This window comes from Malaclemys terrapin, chromosome 11 (assembly GCF_027887155.1).
Source record: "Malaclemys terrapin pileata isolate rMalTer1 chromosome 11, rMalTer1.hap1, whole genome shotgun sequence".
Taxonomy (NCBI): domain Eukaryota; kingdom Metazoa; phylum Chordata; order Testudines; family Emydidae; genus Malaclemys; species Malaclemys terrapin.
In genome coordinates, this window is record NC_071515.1 from 5,620,462 (window position 1) to 5,639,509 (window position 19,048).

At 42.7% G+C, this 19,048-nt stretch overlaps 1 protein-coding gene across 2 annotated transcripts in view; it reads left to right on the forward strand.

The window, feature by feature from the left end:
• IQCA1 (IQ motif containing with AAA domain 1) overlaps nucleotides 1–19,048 on the forward strand; it is a 160,385-nt gene that overhangs the window by 129,381 nt on the left and 11,956 nt on the right. For both annotated transcript variants that reach the window (XM_054043911.1, XM_054043912.1), the window contains 3 exons: nucleotides 647–754; nucleotides 5,834–6,033; nucleotides 18,367–18,453. In XM_054043911.1, coding sequence (XP_053899886.1) covers nucleotides 647–754; nucleotides 5,834–6,033; nucleotides 18,367–18,453 — 395 coding nt within the window. The remainder of the gene's footprint in view (nucleotides 1–646; nucleotides 755–5,833; nucleotides 6,034–18,366; nucleotides 18,454–19,048) is intronic.

Genomic DNA, 19,048 nt, shown 5'->3' on the forward strand with positions numbered 1-19,048 from the left:
TCCTATATGTGATTACAGCTCTCTAACGAGATGAGGCAGGACTCTCGTTTTAGACTGCGTCAGTCTGCAGCAGTGCTAAGTTTAAATAAAAAAGGTGAAGTGCAATGCAAAAAACAAACATTGAACAGAACACAGACTGCTGTGCCGAGTGTCCCCACTAACTAAGATGTGGTGGGAATAATGGAGGCAGGCAGCATTCAGGAAAAAAATTAAGTAACCTTTTAAACAATATATTTTTCCCCCTTTGAAATCCCTTAGATACATCTTGGTTCATTGGTGATTCCAAAAATATGACATCTCAACTCCCCAAATTCTCTATTGATGTGATTTATGGTGTCAGTAATGATTCTTTTGTGAACCACAAAGTTTCTTTCGAAGGTTATTTAAGACTTATTTCTCTGCTGCATGCCCTCCACAACCTGCTTAGTAGGGAGAGTCAGCACAGGAATGTGTGCTTAACTTCATTTTCCTTCTAGGCCTGTATTCCATGGCAACATTCCCCTACCTGAGTCCCTTTCCCATGGCAGAACTGGGTTTGCTCAGAGCATGCAAAATTTGTATTCCGTGGTAGTTTTTCATTATTTGAATTATGCATTTTATAACAATACAGTGTCACATTTATTAAGCCCATGCTTCCTCCCTGCAGGCGAGTACAGCTATCTGGGGACTACGCTTCGTCAGGTAGATATAGAGCCAATGCCCTCTCTCACAGATGTCAGACAGCTAATAGCACTGTATGGAATATTGCCATTAGGTAAGAGCACAGCAAAAATTACTAAAGGGCAGAATATGATGGTTTGCTTCCTGCCAGTAACATACATTTTTACTAGCTTTGACAGTGCTTGATTGATTGTAGTCTAAAGCATTTTGCAGTATAATTGTTTTTCAATTAAGTGTTCTGAGTGAAGGCCATATCATTTTAATAGTGTATAAAAGAGCATGCACATGCTATTGTCAGGTATTGCATTTCTTTGCCATCTCTGTTTGCATTTTAACAGTTTGTGAATGGCAGCACATAAAGGAAATCACATGGGAAAGATAATAGCTAAAACAAGCTCCAGTGATTAAAATCAATCAAGTTAAGGGAAGGGCTAAGGTTGCAATTTACCTTTTACAAGCTGGCTAATGTTACTTGGCACCAAACAAGGTGAGCAGTTAAGGAATTAGTCTGAGTAGATTCCAGATAGCTGAAAGAGAGCACTTTTAAATGTCCTTGTAGTTTTAAATGCCAGCCACTATTAATATGAAACAGGACTTGGTTGGGTTTTTTTAAAACATACTGTCTGCCCCAATATTTTTCTCAAGACTGATAGGATGACTGTAGGCCCAGGGGTAGGCAACCTATGGCACACATGCCGAAGGCGGCACGCGAGCCAATTTTCAGTGGCACTCACACTGCCCAGGTCCTGGCCACCGGTCCGGGGGGCTCTGCATTTTATTTTAATTTTAAATGAAGCTTCTTAAACATTTAAAAAAACTTATTTACTTTACATAACAATAGTTTAGTTATATATTATAAACTTTGTAGCAGGGTGGACACCTGCTCCTGCCTGGAAGGGCCTGAGATAGCCCAGGGAGCAGGCAGTGTGAAGGCTGAGCTGATTGGGGGAAGTGGCTGCAGCTGGGGCCATGCCCCAATCAGGTCTCAGCTGGCCCTATATAAGAGGCTGGGAGCCCTGTGTTCAGGAAGAGAAGGGCCTGGCTGCAGGGAGCTAGACATAGGGTACCTGTAGTGGAGCAGGGCTGGGTAAAGGCTGGGGAGCTCCAGCCTGGAAAGCCCCAGGCTGCGGCCTAGTATTAGGCCAAGGGGTACTGGGGGTTGCAGAGGGCAGCCCAGGGCTAGTCCAAGGCAGCAGGTCCAAACCCCCCTTGCCAATGATGAGTGGCCTATACTGCAGTCTGCCCCAGGGAGTGGGGTCTAGTTGGTGACTGACAGTGGCCTAGTGCTGAGGCAAGGTGGGGATAGTGGGTGGAGGTTCTCCAGGGAGGGGAGACCCAGACCTATGGGGTACTGCCAGGGGCAGCATCCCAGTAATAGGGGCACCAGGTCCTGGGAGGGACACGGGGGCCAGAAGTAGAGACAAGGCGGATCACCCCGGCCTGCAGAGGGTGCTCTAGAAGCTGGATGAGCTGATTCTCCAAAGCAACCAGTAGGGGGAGCTGCAGGGGTGAGTCTGGACCTTTACAGACTTATAGAAAGAGACCTTCTTAAAATGTTAAAATGTATTACTGGCATGTGAAACCTTCACTTAGAGTGAATAAATGAAGACTTGGCACACCAAATCTGAAAGGTTGCCGACCCCTGCTGTAGGCCAACCATGGGGAATACAGGCACTTACTACATAAAGGGGCTTTGCATGTGCTATTTATAATTTTCTTTCATAATGTTTTCACTTTTGGGAGACCTCTGTCAGGGGACAGGCAAGTCCTCAGCCAGCCAACTCAGTCCTATGTAGCCTCATTCTGTGCCACTCAGTCCACTTGTTCCACCTCAGGCCAGAACGTCCCTGGCTCTTGTTTTGGTGTTGGGATGGAGGGGAGCAGGGAGCCTTCTCTTCCCCTCCCCTCCCTTGTGTGTGCCTTTAATAAAAACCAGGGACAAATGCAATCCTTGCACTCAGGCTGCTCTCGCTGTACACACTGGAACACAGTGTGTGCATTCCATGGTGCCAGCCCCCTCTGCACGGGCACACAGGGTGGGCCCAGTGCACCAAGGGGAGCAGGCTGCACCATACAGAAGACTCTTCCCATCCTACAACAATGGGAATTTGGAAAGGCGGGAGCGAGAGCTTTCCCTCAAAAGGCTTGTCCTTCCGTAGCAAGTTAGATTGTACTAGTTAACTTGACTCCTCAAGGCTGAGTTCCAACATTACGTTAAATGGAACTTTGCAGTCAACATAGACAGGGACCTTCATTTTAAGACCACGTCAGCTGGTCATTGGTTAACTCTACTAGACCCATAGGTTTAACCAGCTAATACAAAAATAAACATGACATCCCTGTCTACACTGCAAGGTCATGTTTTAACCTAATTTTCTAGGATAATCAAGCCAAAGACCCCTCCTGCCAAGGTAAGAGGGGCCCATAAACCTCCTCCCATTAATTGGAGAGAAACTGTGAAAGAGGAAAAATACCCTCAACCAGTAAAAGTATAGACTGTATTTGCAATAGCAAATACAATGTTAAATATATTGCCTGAAGCCAAAAAGTCTCAGGAATTATTTCACCTTTGGGTGGTATTTAATGGATGACATTTTACTTAACTGGCCTCAGAACTACCGTAGTTAATCATTGTGTATATAGATATATAGAGAGAAAGAGAGAGAGAGAAAAAAAGCTTTCCCAAAAATATTCACTTGATAGAGAAAATTTCAGCCCAAAAGGAATCAGAAAATTATAAGCAGTTGAAAGGAGACTTTTTAATGGAAGTTACATTTCTCTAAAGGGGTTTCTATTGACCCATTATAATCAATGTAGAATAGTAATAAATTGGTATGAAATGACCAAAAATATTCATAACTTGAGAGGTTGGTAACTTCACTACATGGTTCATGGTGCTGGAATAAAGGCTTACAATGGCATTCATCTTAATACTTCGTTCACTGTAATTTATTTGGCTACTTTAAGTCATTAACACATTGATGGATGAGTTTGTTTTCACTTTTAATAGCATTGTTAGCTAAACAGTTGCCCCTCCTTCTGTAGTGGTTGTAGGAGTTGGCATTTCTCTTGCTCTCAGTACCTGGAATAGAACTTTTCCAGAACTGGCAAAGCTCCTGCAAAGGGCTCTCACCTTCTGGACTTTTTTCCCCCTACCAATGAGCTGGCAGACTGAAAGTTTGAAAACCCTCAGCATTTTTTTCCCCCTACCAATGAGAGGCAGAACTGTTCAAGTTGCTTTAGAGTGGTAATCTCTACATCAAGATAAGGGCATGTTTTTATGTGGCGAGTAAAAGGCACTGATTTTATTGGACCATCAAGGAAGAGGCAATTTATATGTTTGCAGTTAAGTTTACTGTCTACTGTCCAAATTCTATTATGAGGGATGCTGACCATAATATACTAAATATTTTTGTGGCTTTGTCCATGACAGCAGAGATGCTGGGTCCTGCCTCCTCACTCAGAGGCATAATGGCAACTACCATTCAGCATTTACCAGTTCTCTACGCCTCCTTTCTCCAATCCCTCCCTCACTAAGAGCAATGAGCAATGCAGGGGATGAACCTCTGTTCCATCGCATCTTGCACCATCTGGCTCTCAACGAGGGAAGAAATCTCACCTGCACCTCTTGCAGCAGCACTTTCTCATTGGAGCATTAAGCACTTTTTCCTTCTCTTGCTGAGGAAATCGCCAATCAGTCAGTGGAGCAAAGCAGTGGCTGAAACAATGTCCAGAAGTGCAGCAGAAAACAGCTGCTCAGCTTGCTTAGAAGGGAGAGAAGCTCACCTCAAGTAGAGATTCTCCTCAAAGAAGTGTCTGGGTTGGCTATCAGCCTTTGACATTGGAATCTGTGGAAGAGTCAGAGGTGCTTGGCCCTTCCTTTTCATGACCTCAGGCTCCCTCTTTTCAGTCAGGCTTCTGTCTCTCCTTCTCCCTCTCTAGAAAGCCACAAAAAAGCACGTGATGTTGCCCCTTCCCTGCTAAATTGCTTTCTGTGGCTCTGTTAGGACAGTGCGGACACCATCCCCATTTGGCTTTCCAAGCCCAGGCTTCAACAATACTCACTGATCCAACTATCAAGGTAGAACAGGCAACCTCATTTCTTTCAGATCAGAAGAGCTTAAAATGGAGAAGCAAAGGAGAGAGCAGTGAAATCTTGGATGGTGATTGGTCATCATCCTCCCTGTCAGAGCAAGTGAAGAGGAGGAACCCAGCATCTGCACTATCGCAACAAAAAAAAGCAGAGAACAGAAAGCAGATTAGCCACTAAATGGGTATATGCCATGCCTCTACTCATAAATGAAGTAGCAGAGTTCTAGATAGGGCTTAATCTTTCCTTGTTGGAGAATGACATGACTTAACACGCACAGCAATCCCACTCCCCGGTGCTGTCATTGCCCAGCTCAGTCAGCTACATTCCATTCCTACAATCAAGGAATCAGACTCTCCCACACTTACTAAAAGCAGAAATATATAAAGAGAAAAATTTCCCAAAAAAGGGTAGTGAGGGAAGAAAGGGGCAAAAGAAAGACTGATGACATCTGGTTTTAAATTACAGAAGAACGCTCATCAGGAAAATACTCCAATTAGTTTGTTTTCTTATGGAAGTTGGAAAGTGTCATTTTTGGCGCAGATAACAGATTCTACTATTTTAACATATGACAGGTATTTCCTCCCCTTTCCAATTATGAAGTGGGGAACAGCTCTGAGGTAGAATGTTTGTCTCGTCTTTTAAATTAGACCACAGGTATACCTACAACCATACATCTGCCTGACAGCCAACAGGCAGGCAGTTAACAGTTAGGTGTAATTGAAGGCAGATGTGTGCTGTGCATAGTGTCAGGCTTGTCTTCTGCATGTAACTGTGTCTCATTTTCATTTCATTTCAATGCCCATATCCAATATTAAGCAAAGTGAAACGGTGGACCTGAGAAGAATTTTGCTGGAAGTCACAATTAAAATAAGTTCAGTACTATTGGTTTTCCTGCCACGAACAAAGGCTAACATATTCTACAGCTGTAAAGTGAATTCTACACCACTTGCTCTACGTTAGTGAGATGAAGAGTTCACATTATGAAATATTTATCAGGAAGAAAAACTGAAGAATCATTCACCATTACATTTATGGCAGACTTAAATGAAAGCAATAATAGTGCCTTATTACTTTTTATAGGTTCTCAAGCAGTACATGAGAAGGCTCCTTTGGTGAAAGCCTTGTTGCTAGCTGGGCCCACAGGAGTAGGAAAGAAAATGCTGGTGCATGCCCTCTGCACAGAAACAGGAGCCAATCTCTTCAACTTGTCTGCCTCTAACATTGCTGGGAAATACCCAGGCAAGAGTGGTCTGCAAATGATGCTCCACATGGTGTTCAAGGTACTGTATTTTTTGACAGCTGATTCTCACTAGTCTGTGTGCTTTTTTTATTTCTTCTCTTAAAACTCCTGTGGAATCATATCCTACTTTCTTTTAAATAAGTTCCACTTTTCAAATACTGGGCTCAATCCAGGGGCAACTGGGTGAAATTAGATGGCTTGCATTTTATATTAAGTCCAACTAGGAGATCCAGTGGTCCCTTCTGGCCTTAAAATCCATGAATCTATAATAGGTAAGTGTATGGTGCCCTTGAAATATCCACATTTCATTCCACTTCCCCTTGTGGATGATAAATCACCTTATGCCCATTTTCTCAACTTCAAAGAGTAGATCTTCAACAAGCCAGTTGCTCTGGGTTTAAAATAAAGCCAAGAACCAGAGTCAGAGTACACCAAAAAGGTGGCACAACTGTCCAAGGTCAAAACAAGTCACATCCCAGATTTGAAACTCCCTTACGACTTTCAAATTTCCTTAAAACAATGTTCTGACAACCAATATGTTCACCACTGTGGAGGATTTAATGCCCCAAGGGAAATCACTTGATGTAAGGTTTTTCCATGTCACCACTTGAATGATCTTTGAATTACCTTGAGTATGAAAAGCATTATATAAAACAAAATTTTGTTCTGTGTTTCTGTTTCCTTCAATCAGGAATATTTATTTGAGATGCAACATGTAGTCAAATAATGCTAGCAATTGTTGGGTGTATATTTCTTGCACAGGAGTCACTACAAGTGGCTCTCTGCTACACAGCTGTCTGGTTAGCTGTAGTGGTCATTTTGAAAAGAGGAATTCTAGCTTAGAATTACAGGAACAAAAATGTAAGAATATATGATGGGCTTGGAAATGAAACCATGTATATTAATTATGAACATATCCAGAACCCTTACTTATGGACATAATCAGGGCCCAATTTCTTCCTTATTCCATGATCTTCACATTTCTGATGAGAGGGTGTAGGCCTACAGTCCCAGGAGGAATCCTTTAAAATTGAGACAAAAAACAAATAAGATCTCCCTTTCCCAATGACAGAATCCCCAGGAGAGATTATGGATTCAGAATCCTTTTCTCCAGAAAGGAAACTATCATAGAATCATAAAAGATTAGGATTGGAAGATACCTCAGGAGGTCATCTAGTTCAACCCCCTGCTCAAAGCAGGACCAACCCCAATTAAATCATCCCAGCCAGGACTTTGTCAAGCCAGGCCTTAAAAACCTCTAAGGAAGGAGATTCCACCACCTCCCTAGGGAACCCATTCCAGTGCTTCACCACCCTCCTAGTGAAATAATTTTTCCTAATATCCAACCTAAACCTCCCCCACTGCAACTTCAGACCATTGCTCCTTGTTCTGTCATCTGCCACCACTGAGAACAGTCTAGATCCATCCTCTTTGGAATCCCCCTTCACTCTTCTCTTCTGCAGACTAAATAAATGCATTTCCCTCGGCCTCTCCTCATACGTCATGTGCCCCAGACCCCTAATCATTTTTATTGCCCTCCACTGGACTCTCTCCAATTTGTCCACATCCTTTCTGGGGCCCAAAACTGGACTCAATACTCCAGATGTGGCCTCACCAGTGCCGAATAGAGGAGAATAATCACTTCCCTTGATCTGCTGTCAATGCTCCTACCAATGCAGCCCAATATGCCGTTAGCCTTCTTGGCAATAAGGGCACACTGACTCATATCCAGCTTCTCATCCACTGTAACCCCTAAGTCCTTTTCTGCAGAATTGCCGCTTAGCCAGTCAGTCCCCAGCCTGTAGCAGTGCGTAGGATTCTTCCATCCTCAGTGCAGGACTCTGCACTTGTCCTTGTTGAACCTCATCAGATTTCTTTTAGTCCAATCCTCCAATTTGTCTAGGTCACTCAAGACCCCTATCCCTACCCTCCAGCATATCTACCTCTCCCCTCAGCTTAGTGTCATCCGCGAACTTGCTGCAGGTGCAATCCATCCCATCATCCAGATCATTAATGAAGATGTTGAACAAAACCAGCCCCAGGACCGACCCCTGGGCACTCCACTTGATATCAGCTGCCAATTAGACATCGAGATGTTGATCACTACCCATTGAACCAGACAATCTTGCCAGTTTTCTATCCACCATATAGTCCATTCATCCAATCCATATTTCTTTAACTTGCTGGCAAGAATACTGTGGGAGATTGTATCAAAAGCTTGGCTGAAGTCAAGGTATATCACGTCCACTGCTCTCCTCATACCCACAGAGCCAGTTATCTCATCATAGAAGGCAGTCAGGTTGGTCAGGCATGACTTGCCCTTGGTGAATCCATGTTGACTGTTTCTGATAAACTTCCTCACCTCCAAGTGCTTCAAAATGGATTCCTTGAGGACCTGCTCCATGATTTTTTTTTTTTTCAGGGACTGAGGTGAGGCTGTAGTTCCCTGGATTCTCCTTCTTCCCTTTTTTTAAAAAACGATGAGCACTAGATTTGCCTTTTTCCAATCATCCGGGACCTCTCCCCCGATCGCCATGAGTTTTCAAAGATAATGGCCAATGACTCTGCAACCACATCAGCCAACTCCTTCAGCACCCTTGGATGCATTAGATTCGGCCCCATGGACTTGTGCATGTCCAGCTTTTCTAAACAGTCCTTACCCTGTTCTTTCACCAATGGGGGCTGCTCACCTCTTCCCTATATTGTGCTGCCCAGTGCAACCATCTGGGAGTTGACCTTGTCTGTGAAGACCGAGGCAAAAAAAGCATTGAGTACTTCAGCTTTTTCCACATCTGTCACTAGGTTGCCTTCCTCATTCAGTAAGGGTCCCACATTTTCTCTGACCACCTTCTTGTTGCTAACATACCTCTAGAAACCCTTCTTGTTACCCTTTGCATCCCTTGCTAGCTGCAACTCCCATTGTGCTTTGGCATTCCTGATTACAACTCTGCATACTCGAGCAATATATTTATACTCCTCCCTAGTCATCGGTCCAAGTTTCCACTTCTTGTAAGCTTCCTTTTTGTGTTTAAGCTCACCAAAGATTTCTCCGTTAAACCAAGCTGGTTGCCTGCCATATTTGCTATTCTTTCTGCACATCGGGATGGTTTGTTCCTGCACCCTCAATAAGGCTTCTTTAAAATACAGCCAGCTCTCCTGGACTCCTTTCCCCCTCATATTAGCCTCCCAGGGAATCCTGCCCATCAGTACCCTAAGAAAGTCAAAGTCTGCTTTTCTGAAGACCAGGGTCCGTATTCTGATGCTCTTCTTTCTTCCTTTTGTCAGGATCCTGAACTTGACCATCTCATGGTCACTGCTGCCCAGGTTGCCACCTACTTCTACTTCCCCTGCCAATTCTTTCCTGTTTGTGAGCAGCAGGTCAAAAGGAGCATGCCCCTAGTTGGTTCCTCCAGCACTTGCACCAGGAAGTTGTCCCCAACACACTCCAAAAACTTCCTGGATTGTCTGTGCACTGCTATATTGCTCTCCCAGCAGATGTCAGGAGGATTGAAGTCCCCCATAAGAACCAGGGCCTGTGATCTGGAAACTTCTGTTAGTTGTCCGAAGAAAGCCTTGTCTACCTCATTCTCCTGGTCTGGTGGTCTAAAGCAGATGCCCACCACATAACCCTTGTTGCTCTCACCTCTAAACTTAACCCAAAAAGACTCTCAACAGGCTTTTCTCCAGTTTCATACTGGAGCTCTAAGCAATCATATTGCTCTCTTATCTACAGTGCAACTCCTCCACCTTTTCTCCCCTGCCTGTCCTTCCTGAACAGTTTATACCCATCCATGACAGTGCTCCAGTCATGTGAGTTATCCCACTAAGTCTCTTATTTCAATCACATCATAGTTCCTTGACTGTGCCAGGACTTCCAATTCTTCCTGCTTGTTTTCCAGGCTTCTTGCATTTGTGCACATGCACCTAAGATAACTAGCTGATTGCCCTACTTTCTCAGTATGGATCAGGAGGCCTTCCCTGTTGCACCCTCCTCCTTGTTTCCTCCCAGTATCCCACTTACCTCAGGGCTTAGGTCACCATCCCACAGCGAACCTAGTTTAAAGCCCTCCTCACTAGGTTAGCAAGCCTGCCTGCGAAGATGCTCTTTCCTCTCTTCGTTAGGTAGATTCCATCTCTTCCTAGCAATCCTTCTCCTCCTCTTGGGAGGGGTGGTCATGGAACCCCCATCCCTAGGACAATGCATCCCATACCTTCCGGTCGATGGGGTCTCCTTCTGATCTCTTCCCTCAGATGACTCTTCCAAACCATTCTCTGACATAATACCTGTGCAGAGAGCCTGAAAACAGTTTCTTATCTCTATCTGCATTGGGGGTACAGGGGTTCTCCTCTTTCTTCTTCTGCAGGTCACATACTGCCAATTTTCTTCCCATTCTGCACTGCCCTCTCTGATTCTTCAACATGCTGTGCCTGCAATACCAAACACTGAATTCTATCCAGAAAAATCTTTATTTTCTCTGATGCAACGCAGGATTGATACTTGGGTCTCTAGTCCTTTTAACCTTGTCTTCCAATATGGAGACCGGTTTGCACTTTGTAGAGACAAAGTCGCTTCTGTTCTCTGGGAGAGAGACAAACATGGCACATCCTGAGCAGATCACAACAGCTGATCGCTCACTATCCATATTGTCTTCCTTCTAAGAGCCTCTTCAGATGTTGTATTTACTGCTCACAGAAGCCTGAAAGGCAAAAACACTCTGTGGGAACATCCCCCAGGTGAACTCCCAGGCAAACTCCCTCTGTTTACCTGTCCTCTGTTCACCGCACACATTCACAACACACGAGGAGGGAAGCTTATTTGTTCCCACTAAAGGTTTCTTCCTCTCCATGATAGACTAGTATCTGATCACTGCACGTATATGCACAGGTAATGTATCTGGTCACTGCAAGAGTATATGCACTGTATAGTTCTTGACACAAAGGACTTCTGTATATTGCAGCATACATGTGGCATTTATATTCACAGCTCTCTGAATTTCACTGTCTGACACATAATAGTTCACCTCGTTACATTTTTCCTTGTGTGTAGATTCACAGGTCTCAATAACAGATAGTTTCAATTATAAATTTTGCACGCAACAGCAACTGTTACCCTAGTCAGACTGGCATAGAAGGCGTTTGTATTGACAAAGATACTTATTTATAGTGAGCCAAATAAAATAAAGATTGTGTACTTATAATTATAAGTAAGTTACAGGAAACATTGCTATAGTTATTTCTCATGTTATTTGATCCATGTAACCATTACTAAACCATGAGATTTACTAAATATGGATTTATGGTGCCTAATGAAGGTGAAGTAACCTAGAACTCTTGATTACCAATCACTTCAACAAACAAAAGAGTTTTGGTAACTAAATTAAACCCTAGAGAGCATTAAATGACCATTAGGAAACTTTCTATCCATAATTGAACTGATGGCAGTCATTTCACAGGAGACACCTTAAACAAGAGAACAACGTTGGAAAAGAGAGACTTTAATTTGTTTCAGGTGCAAAAATCCAAATCCTTTTTTCGTATAATTTTTGGGAGGACTCTGTTGCAAGATACAAACCAGCTCTGACAAAAAAGGGACTCAAGTTATTAAAAACTGTCACTTTTAATGTAATTTAGAGGAAATGACCTAATTTACTTTAGTGGGAAAACACTGAAATTTCACTCTGTCTTTCCTGAAAAACATATGAGTGATTAATATTTAACAGCAAAATTACTAAAGGAAGCTGTGAGTGTCAAAAAAATAAGCACATATGTTCTCACAAAGAAGCCATATAGTACAGCGATCTGTTTCGGAGTATAGAAGAAGGGTCTCCAGCTGATATTGTCCCAGTAGTGCCTGAAATGAATCTGATTCTTCACGTCAAGGGTGCTGGATCCTTCCCATGAGTGGGGAACCAGGGGTCCCACCCCCCTGAGGCCTCACAGCTGCCCACGTGCCTCTTACCATGACCAGGCTGCGGCTCTGAGGCCCTCCTCCCCATCTGGAGCCGGGTTGGGGATAGAGCCGCGTGGGCAGCTGTGGTGAGCTGGTGTGGAGTCACAGACGGCCAGGGGCTGCTCTCAGCCCCCGCTCCCCTCCTCCCACACCATGGGCAGGTGGAGGGTCTGCGAGTGTGGCTCCCACAACTGCCGGTGTTCCCCTCCCCAGCCAGGCTCCATGCTGGCCTGGCCAGGGGGTGGGGCCTCAGAGGGAAGAGGAGGGGAAGGGCCTGAGGTCTGCCCCAGCAAAAAGCAGACCAGCCATGTCCCACCCCCTCCCCCCCCCCCCCCCCACACACACACACAGAGGTTCCGGCGCCTCTGCTTCAGATATATGCAAAATACTCCAATGTATGTTGGTTTCTAACCATTTTCCGTACACTATGCCTGACTTAAGTCAATGGAACTCTGTCAGTTTATGCCAACTGAGCTGGGCCACAGTTGATTCCACTGATGCTTTTTAAATATAGGAGTAGCGCTTCAGAAAACTGTACCTTATACACGTTTTCCATGGGAGAAATAATAGTCTGATTTATCTGACAAAATAAAAGGTTAGTGGAGGCAGCCTAGAAATGATAGCAGCAAATCCAGAGACGAGCAAGGGAAAAAGCTATAAGACCTAAATCTCTCGGGCAGGGAGGTATAAAACTGTAGGTAGTTTGTAAGCCACAACTCTGAGGCAAAAAATATAACTGGCATTGCAACAACACCGAAGAGGGCAGCAATCAGATTAATCACAAGTACAGACACACCTCACCTAACATCTTTCCCAGGGCAGCAGCAGCAACACACAGAAAAGGCATCGTACAAGGAGCCACAGATGGGAAAGGACTACTGGTACAGTATTGATCAGACTAAAGGGTTGGAAAAGAAGTGGCCAGGAGAAAATAATGGGTGTGTGCGTGTGCACGCGCGCACAAGCTACTTAGTTCAAACACAAAGCCACATAGGGACACAATAGTGCTCCTTTTGTTGAAACATACTGCATTCTATTTTAAACAATCACCATTGGAAGATTGAGTAACGAAGGTATTGGTTATGGAATTTACCAAAGCCAGAGACAAAGATAAATCAGTCCTTTCAGACTATTTGCGTGTTGTCTTTCTGAAATCTGAAAAAGATCAATAAGAAGTTACCCTAAAATGTTGGTAGAAAGCCCCTTTTATTAAACATTTCGCTGCTGTGAAATATTTCCCTACTGTGATTGAAATACTGATCAGACTTTTATTCCAACAGTCAGAAGGTGTAATCTCTTATGCATGGTGCAATGAAGCCTGCCTAAAAGGAAAACCTGTAAGAAGGTTATTCATGAATATTGCCAAATATCAAATAAAATAAACGTATAATATCATTTCAAAGGAAGGGAGCAGATTTATCTTGATTTATCTCCTAAAGTTAAAATGTAATAAAAGTCAATCTGTTAGAGGATTTTATTATTACACTGTCTCTATAGCAAGCCAAAATATATTATCTATAAAACCAATATCTGTTAAAGGAACTCAATTTTATGTTTTCCCCATTCTTACTGAAATCTTGTTCCACTTGTTACTTGTTCTAGTCAACCTCACACAGTTGGGACCAAATATTCATTTCTGATTTTCATCAGTTTGATCTCACAAGTGCTTTATCGAGGCTTGTGCTGTCAATATATGGGGCTGGTCTGAGCTGATTTTCAGTGACCCATCAATTTCTGCAGAAACTTGACTTTATTCTTTCATTTTAAATTAAAGCTGGAATCTTTGAGCTTGGAGGAGCTGTACATACTCAGCAACTCTCAAAATCAGGCCGTTTATTTGGGAGCCCATGTGTGGCATTAAGTGCTTAATTTATAGGCACCCAAGTTTGAAAATTTTAGCATAAGTTTCTTACAGTTGCAGTTATATCGTTCCTTCCAAACATGAACCAAAGCAGTCTGGAGAGTAACTGAAATAATAGCTCTAAGACCAAATGTTGACAATAGAACCATGGAGCAGCAGAACCATGGTGGTTTTCACCCATTATACCCAACAAAATCCACTTAGTCGTTACTTTCTGTTCTGCTTTGATTCAGAAATGCAGGATAACCTAGTCCTTATTGGACACCTGTAAGAGAATTTGCCATGAAAAACACAAAGTCGGATCAGCACATGCAGCTTGTATGCATTTTCGGTTAATGGAGATGGACAGAAGGAGCAAGAGTTACAGCAAAAGAACATTTTTGTCTCAAATGTACATCAGATTAATAGCTGCAACTACAGTGAAGATCAATTTTTAATCAAATGTTGCTAACATAATGCAGTATTAGAAGGGTTAAGGAGCCATCTGCTGGTGACTTCAACAAATTGTTGAACGCAGCAATGCTAATAAAATTTCAATTATAAATTAATTATGTACAGTGCATTTAATTATCCATGGATTCAAACTACCCATGGATAATTCAAATAAAGCACTTTCAGGGGGGACATACAGTCTGCTCTGTATCTGCCAACAATTTAAATTAGATACCAATGGATTATGGGTGTCTGATTTTTTTTTTTTAAATTAGCACAAAAGCAGTATATTGGATCATGTCATATTAGCATATATGTGGAATTCTGCTGCTCCATGCTATATGCCTCTATTCATTCACAGTTCATTGCTGTTTATTAGAAAGCAGAGATCATTAAAGTATCTGCTTTATTCAAGAGCTGGTAGAAAGTGGGTTCACTCACTACCTTGTTTTCAGTTTGTTATATTTCCCCATTGTTGAAGCTAAGAAAAGAGGAACAGGGGTGCCAAAAGGAAGAAAAAGGTAAATGTTATTTAGAATAAAAGTGGGCCCATAGCCTAGTTAGCAGTGCAAAGTGCTGCAGCAGGTACAGGTCCCAAATTGAGCATCAGCGCCACCTGAGGAAGGAAAATAAGTGCCTCACATCTCTCTAACAACCCCAGTGCTGAAACAATATTGAGGGGATGGGGATCTGGAGGGAGTTGCCTTTGCTAGAGGAAAAGGCCCTCGTGGGATCCCAGAGAATACCCCTCAAAAGAACAGGGTGTTGTATGCAACTTAAGTGAGTGTGCCCATACACAACATAGCATGTTTAGCGGGGGATGTTCAGAAGCACTCGGCATTAGCCTAACTCTGTTCCCATTGATGTAAAGGGGAGTTCACTATTGAGTTATACCATGGCCTGGTACTTTTGAAAATCCCCACCCTTGTTCTCCACATGGCGAACTGCAGAGCATTATCCACTATGTCAGGTAACAGGTATGGAACATGTTTTCCCGTAACCTTTCCCTGGGCATCAGAAAGGCTGAACTGACTATCAGCCCTAGTACAACTGATTTACCTCAGAAAGCAAAAATACCCATAAGGGACTAGTCCCCCTTCAGTGTTCACATGCAGTTCCTCTTCGCATTAACGTTTAGCAATTAGTGTAAGCATCAAGGGAGAAGTGACCCGTCGCAGCATGTGATTGAACAACTAATGGGAGTCACACAAATATAGTGATGGCAGAACAGACCCCTAAATGAAAGAAATATGGAAAAACCCTTGTATATCAGGCAACAAAGTCTAATCTGTGGGGTGTGCTGATGTGTATGTGCATATCCTATAATTAGACTAAATTAACAGAAGACTAAATTGTAGCAGTTAGCCCCAGTCCTGAGTAGAGGGCAGGGAGGTAACCCTCCGCCCCAGGGAAAGCACAATCCCTCTGCAAACTCCCATTCACTGTGGTCTCCCTGGCTCTATACTCAAGGGTGTAGGGAAAGAGCAGTCCATGAGCTCCTCTGTGCTTCGGAACACAAGCTATCCCTGAGGTGACCATAAAGTGCTAGATGACAAAAGGTTTGTTAGTTGTGTAGAGCTTGCTGAGGATTTGGGGATCTCTGGATAAAAGGTGCTAGATCATACAACCATAGGGTTAGAAGGGATTGCAAAGGTCATCTAGTCTAAGGTTTTTCAATGCATGACCTCAATCCCAGGCCTTGATTCCCTCGGCTCCTGAGAAAGAGAACCCAACCCCTCTTATACCCTGATTGGCGCTAACAGAATCTACCTGTTAGTATGACTCAGCAATGGTTACATTGTAGGTCTCAAAAACAAGTCTGATAAGATGACTCAGCAGAAGAGCCCTGCATCCCCAAATCTGCCATCCAGCTCCAATACAATAAAGATAAAAGTCTGCCATTCTGCTACAAAATAATAAAGACCACATTTTCAAGAGTGCCTTCTAAATTTATCTCGGCAGTGTGTGCGCAAGTTTCAGGGTGGCCAAAATATAACGTGAAAATGTAGAAACCAGATTATTTGAAATGTAAGACCACGTGGCTTTATTGTTGTATAATTTTATACCTTTAGCCATTCATCCAAGTTATTTACTCCGTATGCTATTTGATCATTCTTCACACTTCATCTCCCTAATTATACATATGGGTAAATAGAGATGCAGATATCTGCCTATCTGCACGCGTGAAATTTTGGCAGAGTTCACATATAGTCATTTATCATCCAGTCTCTTTATTTTAAATAAATCTTCAGTATTAACACTCAACATTTTAGCTCATGCCTTCCAAAATGAGTGAAGATTTCCATTTCCTCCATTAAAACAGTTCTAGTCAAGTAACAAACTTGACATTTTCCAGAATTGATGGATTATTTCCACTGAAGTATTGCATGTCTAAAATTGCATCACTTCCTTTTGGAACCATCAACAGTGAGAAAGGGCAAGCATACGTTTAGAAATCCACTTAACGACTACTTTCTACTGTTGTTTTTTTTCGTGCAGCTGGAATGCCTAAACCCAAGCTAACAGTACTTTCAAAAGAATGTTTATTTCTAGGGCTGGCCGGAAAACAACAATTCCATATCTCACACACAAAAATTTCAAGGTTTTGAAAATTGTTTTTGTTCCAGTGCAGAATGAAAATGAGAGCTTTCACATTTTTACATGGAAAAAAAAAAAAAGAAAGAAAAAGAGTTGTGCTTGATAGCCTGATCGTTAGGGCAATCACTTGGGATGTGAGAAATCTCTGGTTCAAATCCCTCCTCTGCCTACTTTGGAACTAGGGTGACCAGATGTCCCAATTTTATAGGGACAGTCCCGATTTTTGGGTCCTTTTCTTATATAGGTTCCTATTACCCCCCCATCCGCTGTCCCGATTTTTCACATTTGCTGTCTGGTCACCCTATTTGGAACAGGGACTTGAACCTGGATCTCCCACATCCCAAGTGAGTGTAACTCCTGGAATGGTCATTAATCATACATTAGCACAATGCAGACAAGCTTCTAATATTTACATCCCCTTTCCAGTAGCAACAGCTTCACCTGAAGAAGTGGAATGGAACAAGAGCATGGCAGAAAAACTAATCCTAGTTACAATTTACTCATACAACCAGCACGTCCATCACGGAGCGATCTAACAGAGCTAGGACAGCAACAACTGCAATGGGATTAATACTTGGCAGCAGAATTCCTAAACCACTAGGGTTACTATAGCAATAGGAAGTGCAGTTATGAAAAAGCCTGTAGCATTGCTGCCATCCTGCTGTGAGCCAGAGGTATAGTACATCCAAGTTTTGATGTAGAAAACACATTAATATGCACACCCAAACTTAATGTATTGTCTTAGTTCTTAGCTAAGCTGCTAATTGTGCGATGCCTGATTTCACTCCTGCATGCCTGAGCAATATTGATTTAGTTGGGGATTGGTCCTGCTTTGAGCAGGGGGTTGGACTAGATGACCTCCTGAGGTCCCTTCCAGCCCTGATATTCTAGGATTCTTGTGAATGCTGACATTTCACATAAGCCTGTTTTGCTTAAATACATTGTGTAACGCTGCAGTGCAGGCCGCTTGTTGCACAAATAAAATAGATAGCATGTCACAATGTACTAGGAGTTTGGTATCGAATGTAAGCCAAGCGATTGTAGCAATTAATGTGTGATCAACATATTGGCCAAAATTTTCAAGCCATGGCTCAGTCCATTACGTTAGATTCCTAAATAAAAGGCGTGATTGGCCAAAAAGTGCTCAACAATAAAGCCAATGGCAGCTACAAGCACTCAGCACTTCTGGGGGACGAAAACAGTCTATTTTGATACCTAAATGTGGATGTAGAACCAGAGTTTATCTAGGATTAGAGATCATCTTTTCTGACCTCCTGCACATCACAGGCCACTCTACCCCACCAGTTATCCCTGGATTAGACAAAAGCAGTACAGCCCTTGGGAGATTAAACTACTGTGTGCCACAGGCAGAGACTAGGAGGGACCACAGTGCACCAATATCCAAGGCTCGTGCAATGGCAAGGGAATTGATTTGGTGAGATATAGCCACTATAATAGTAAGCGCAGGCAGGGCAGGTTTGAAATTTTAACCATTTTAATTAACTTAATATATTTCCTCTCCTTTCTCCTAGGTGGCTAAGCAGCTACAGCCTTCAGTCATCTGGATTGGAGACGCAGAAAAAACATTCTACAAAAAAGTGCCGAAGTCTGAAAAAGAGGTGAGGGGCTCCTGTTTGATTTCTAAACCTATAATAATTTCACATACCGTAGTAGACCTGACCCAAAGGAACCAGGGAATTTCCCAGTGTAACATGTACCACCACAACCAGACCTGCCAATGCTCACTTTATAATAGCTTGCCTCACTTTTACTTTTTTAAAGAAAGTCTCATGACCTCTCACAAGCTCTTGAAGAAGTCACCTAAACTGGCCTTATTTAAAAGTAATTTGCCCAGTGCTCATGAGTGCTGATGGCACAGCAAGAGAAACAAGAATGAAAGAAAAATGGGAGACCTAAAAAAGACAAAGGAAGAAACTAAGACTTAAGACAAGCTTAAATTATTCAGCTTTATTTATCAATAATAAAGAAACAAGGACAAATCTGCATTGTAAAAATCAAGAGTATAGGCCAAACAGTTAAGTAAACAGATTTTTATTTACCTCCTGGAATTCCTGTTTTAATTACTTTCTTTCCTTTCCATAATCAGCAATTTCCCACTAGTAAAGAAAAGAAAAAAAACAATGCAGAAACACACTGTGTTTCGTATAAAGCAACTTGTACAACTGCAAACAGGGTCACATGTGAAATACTCAT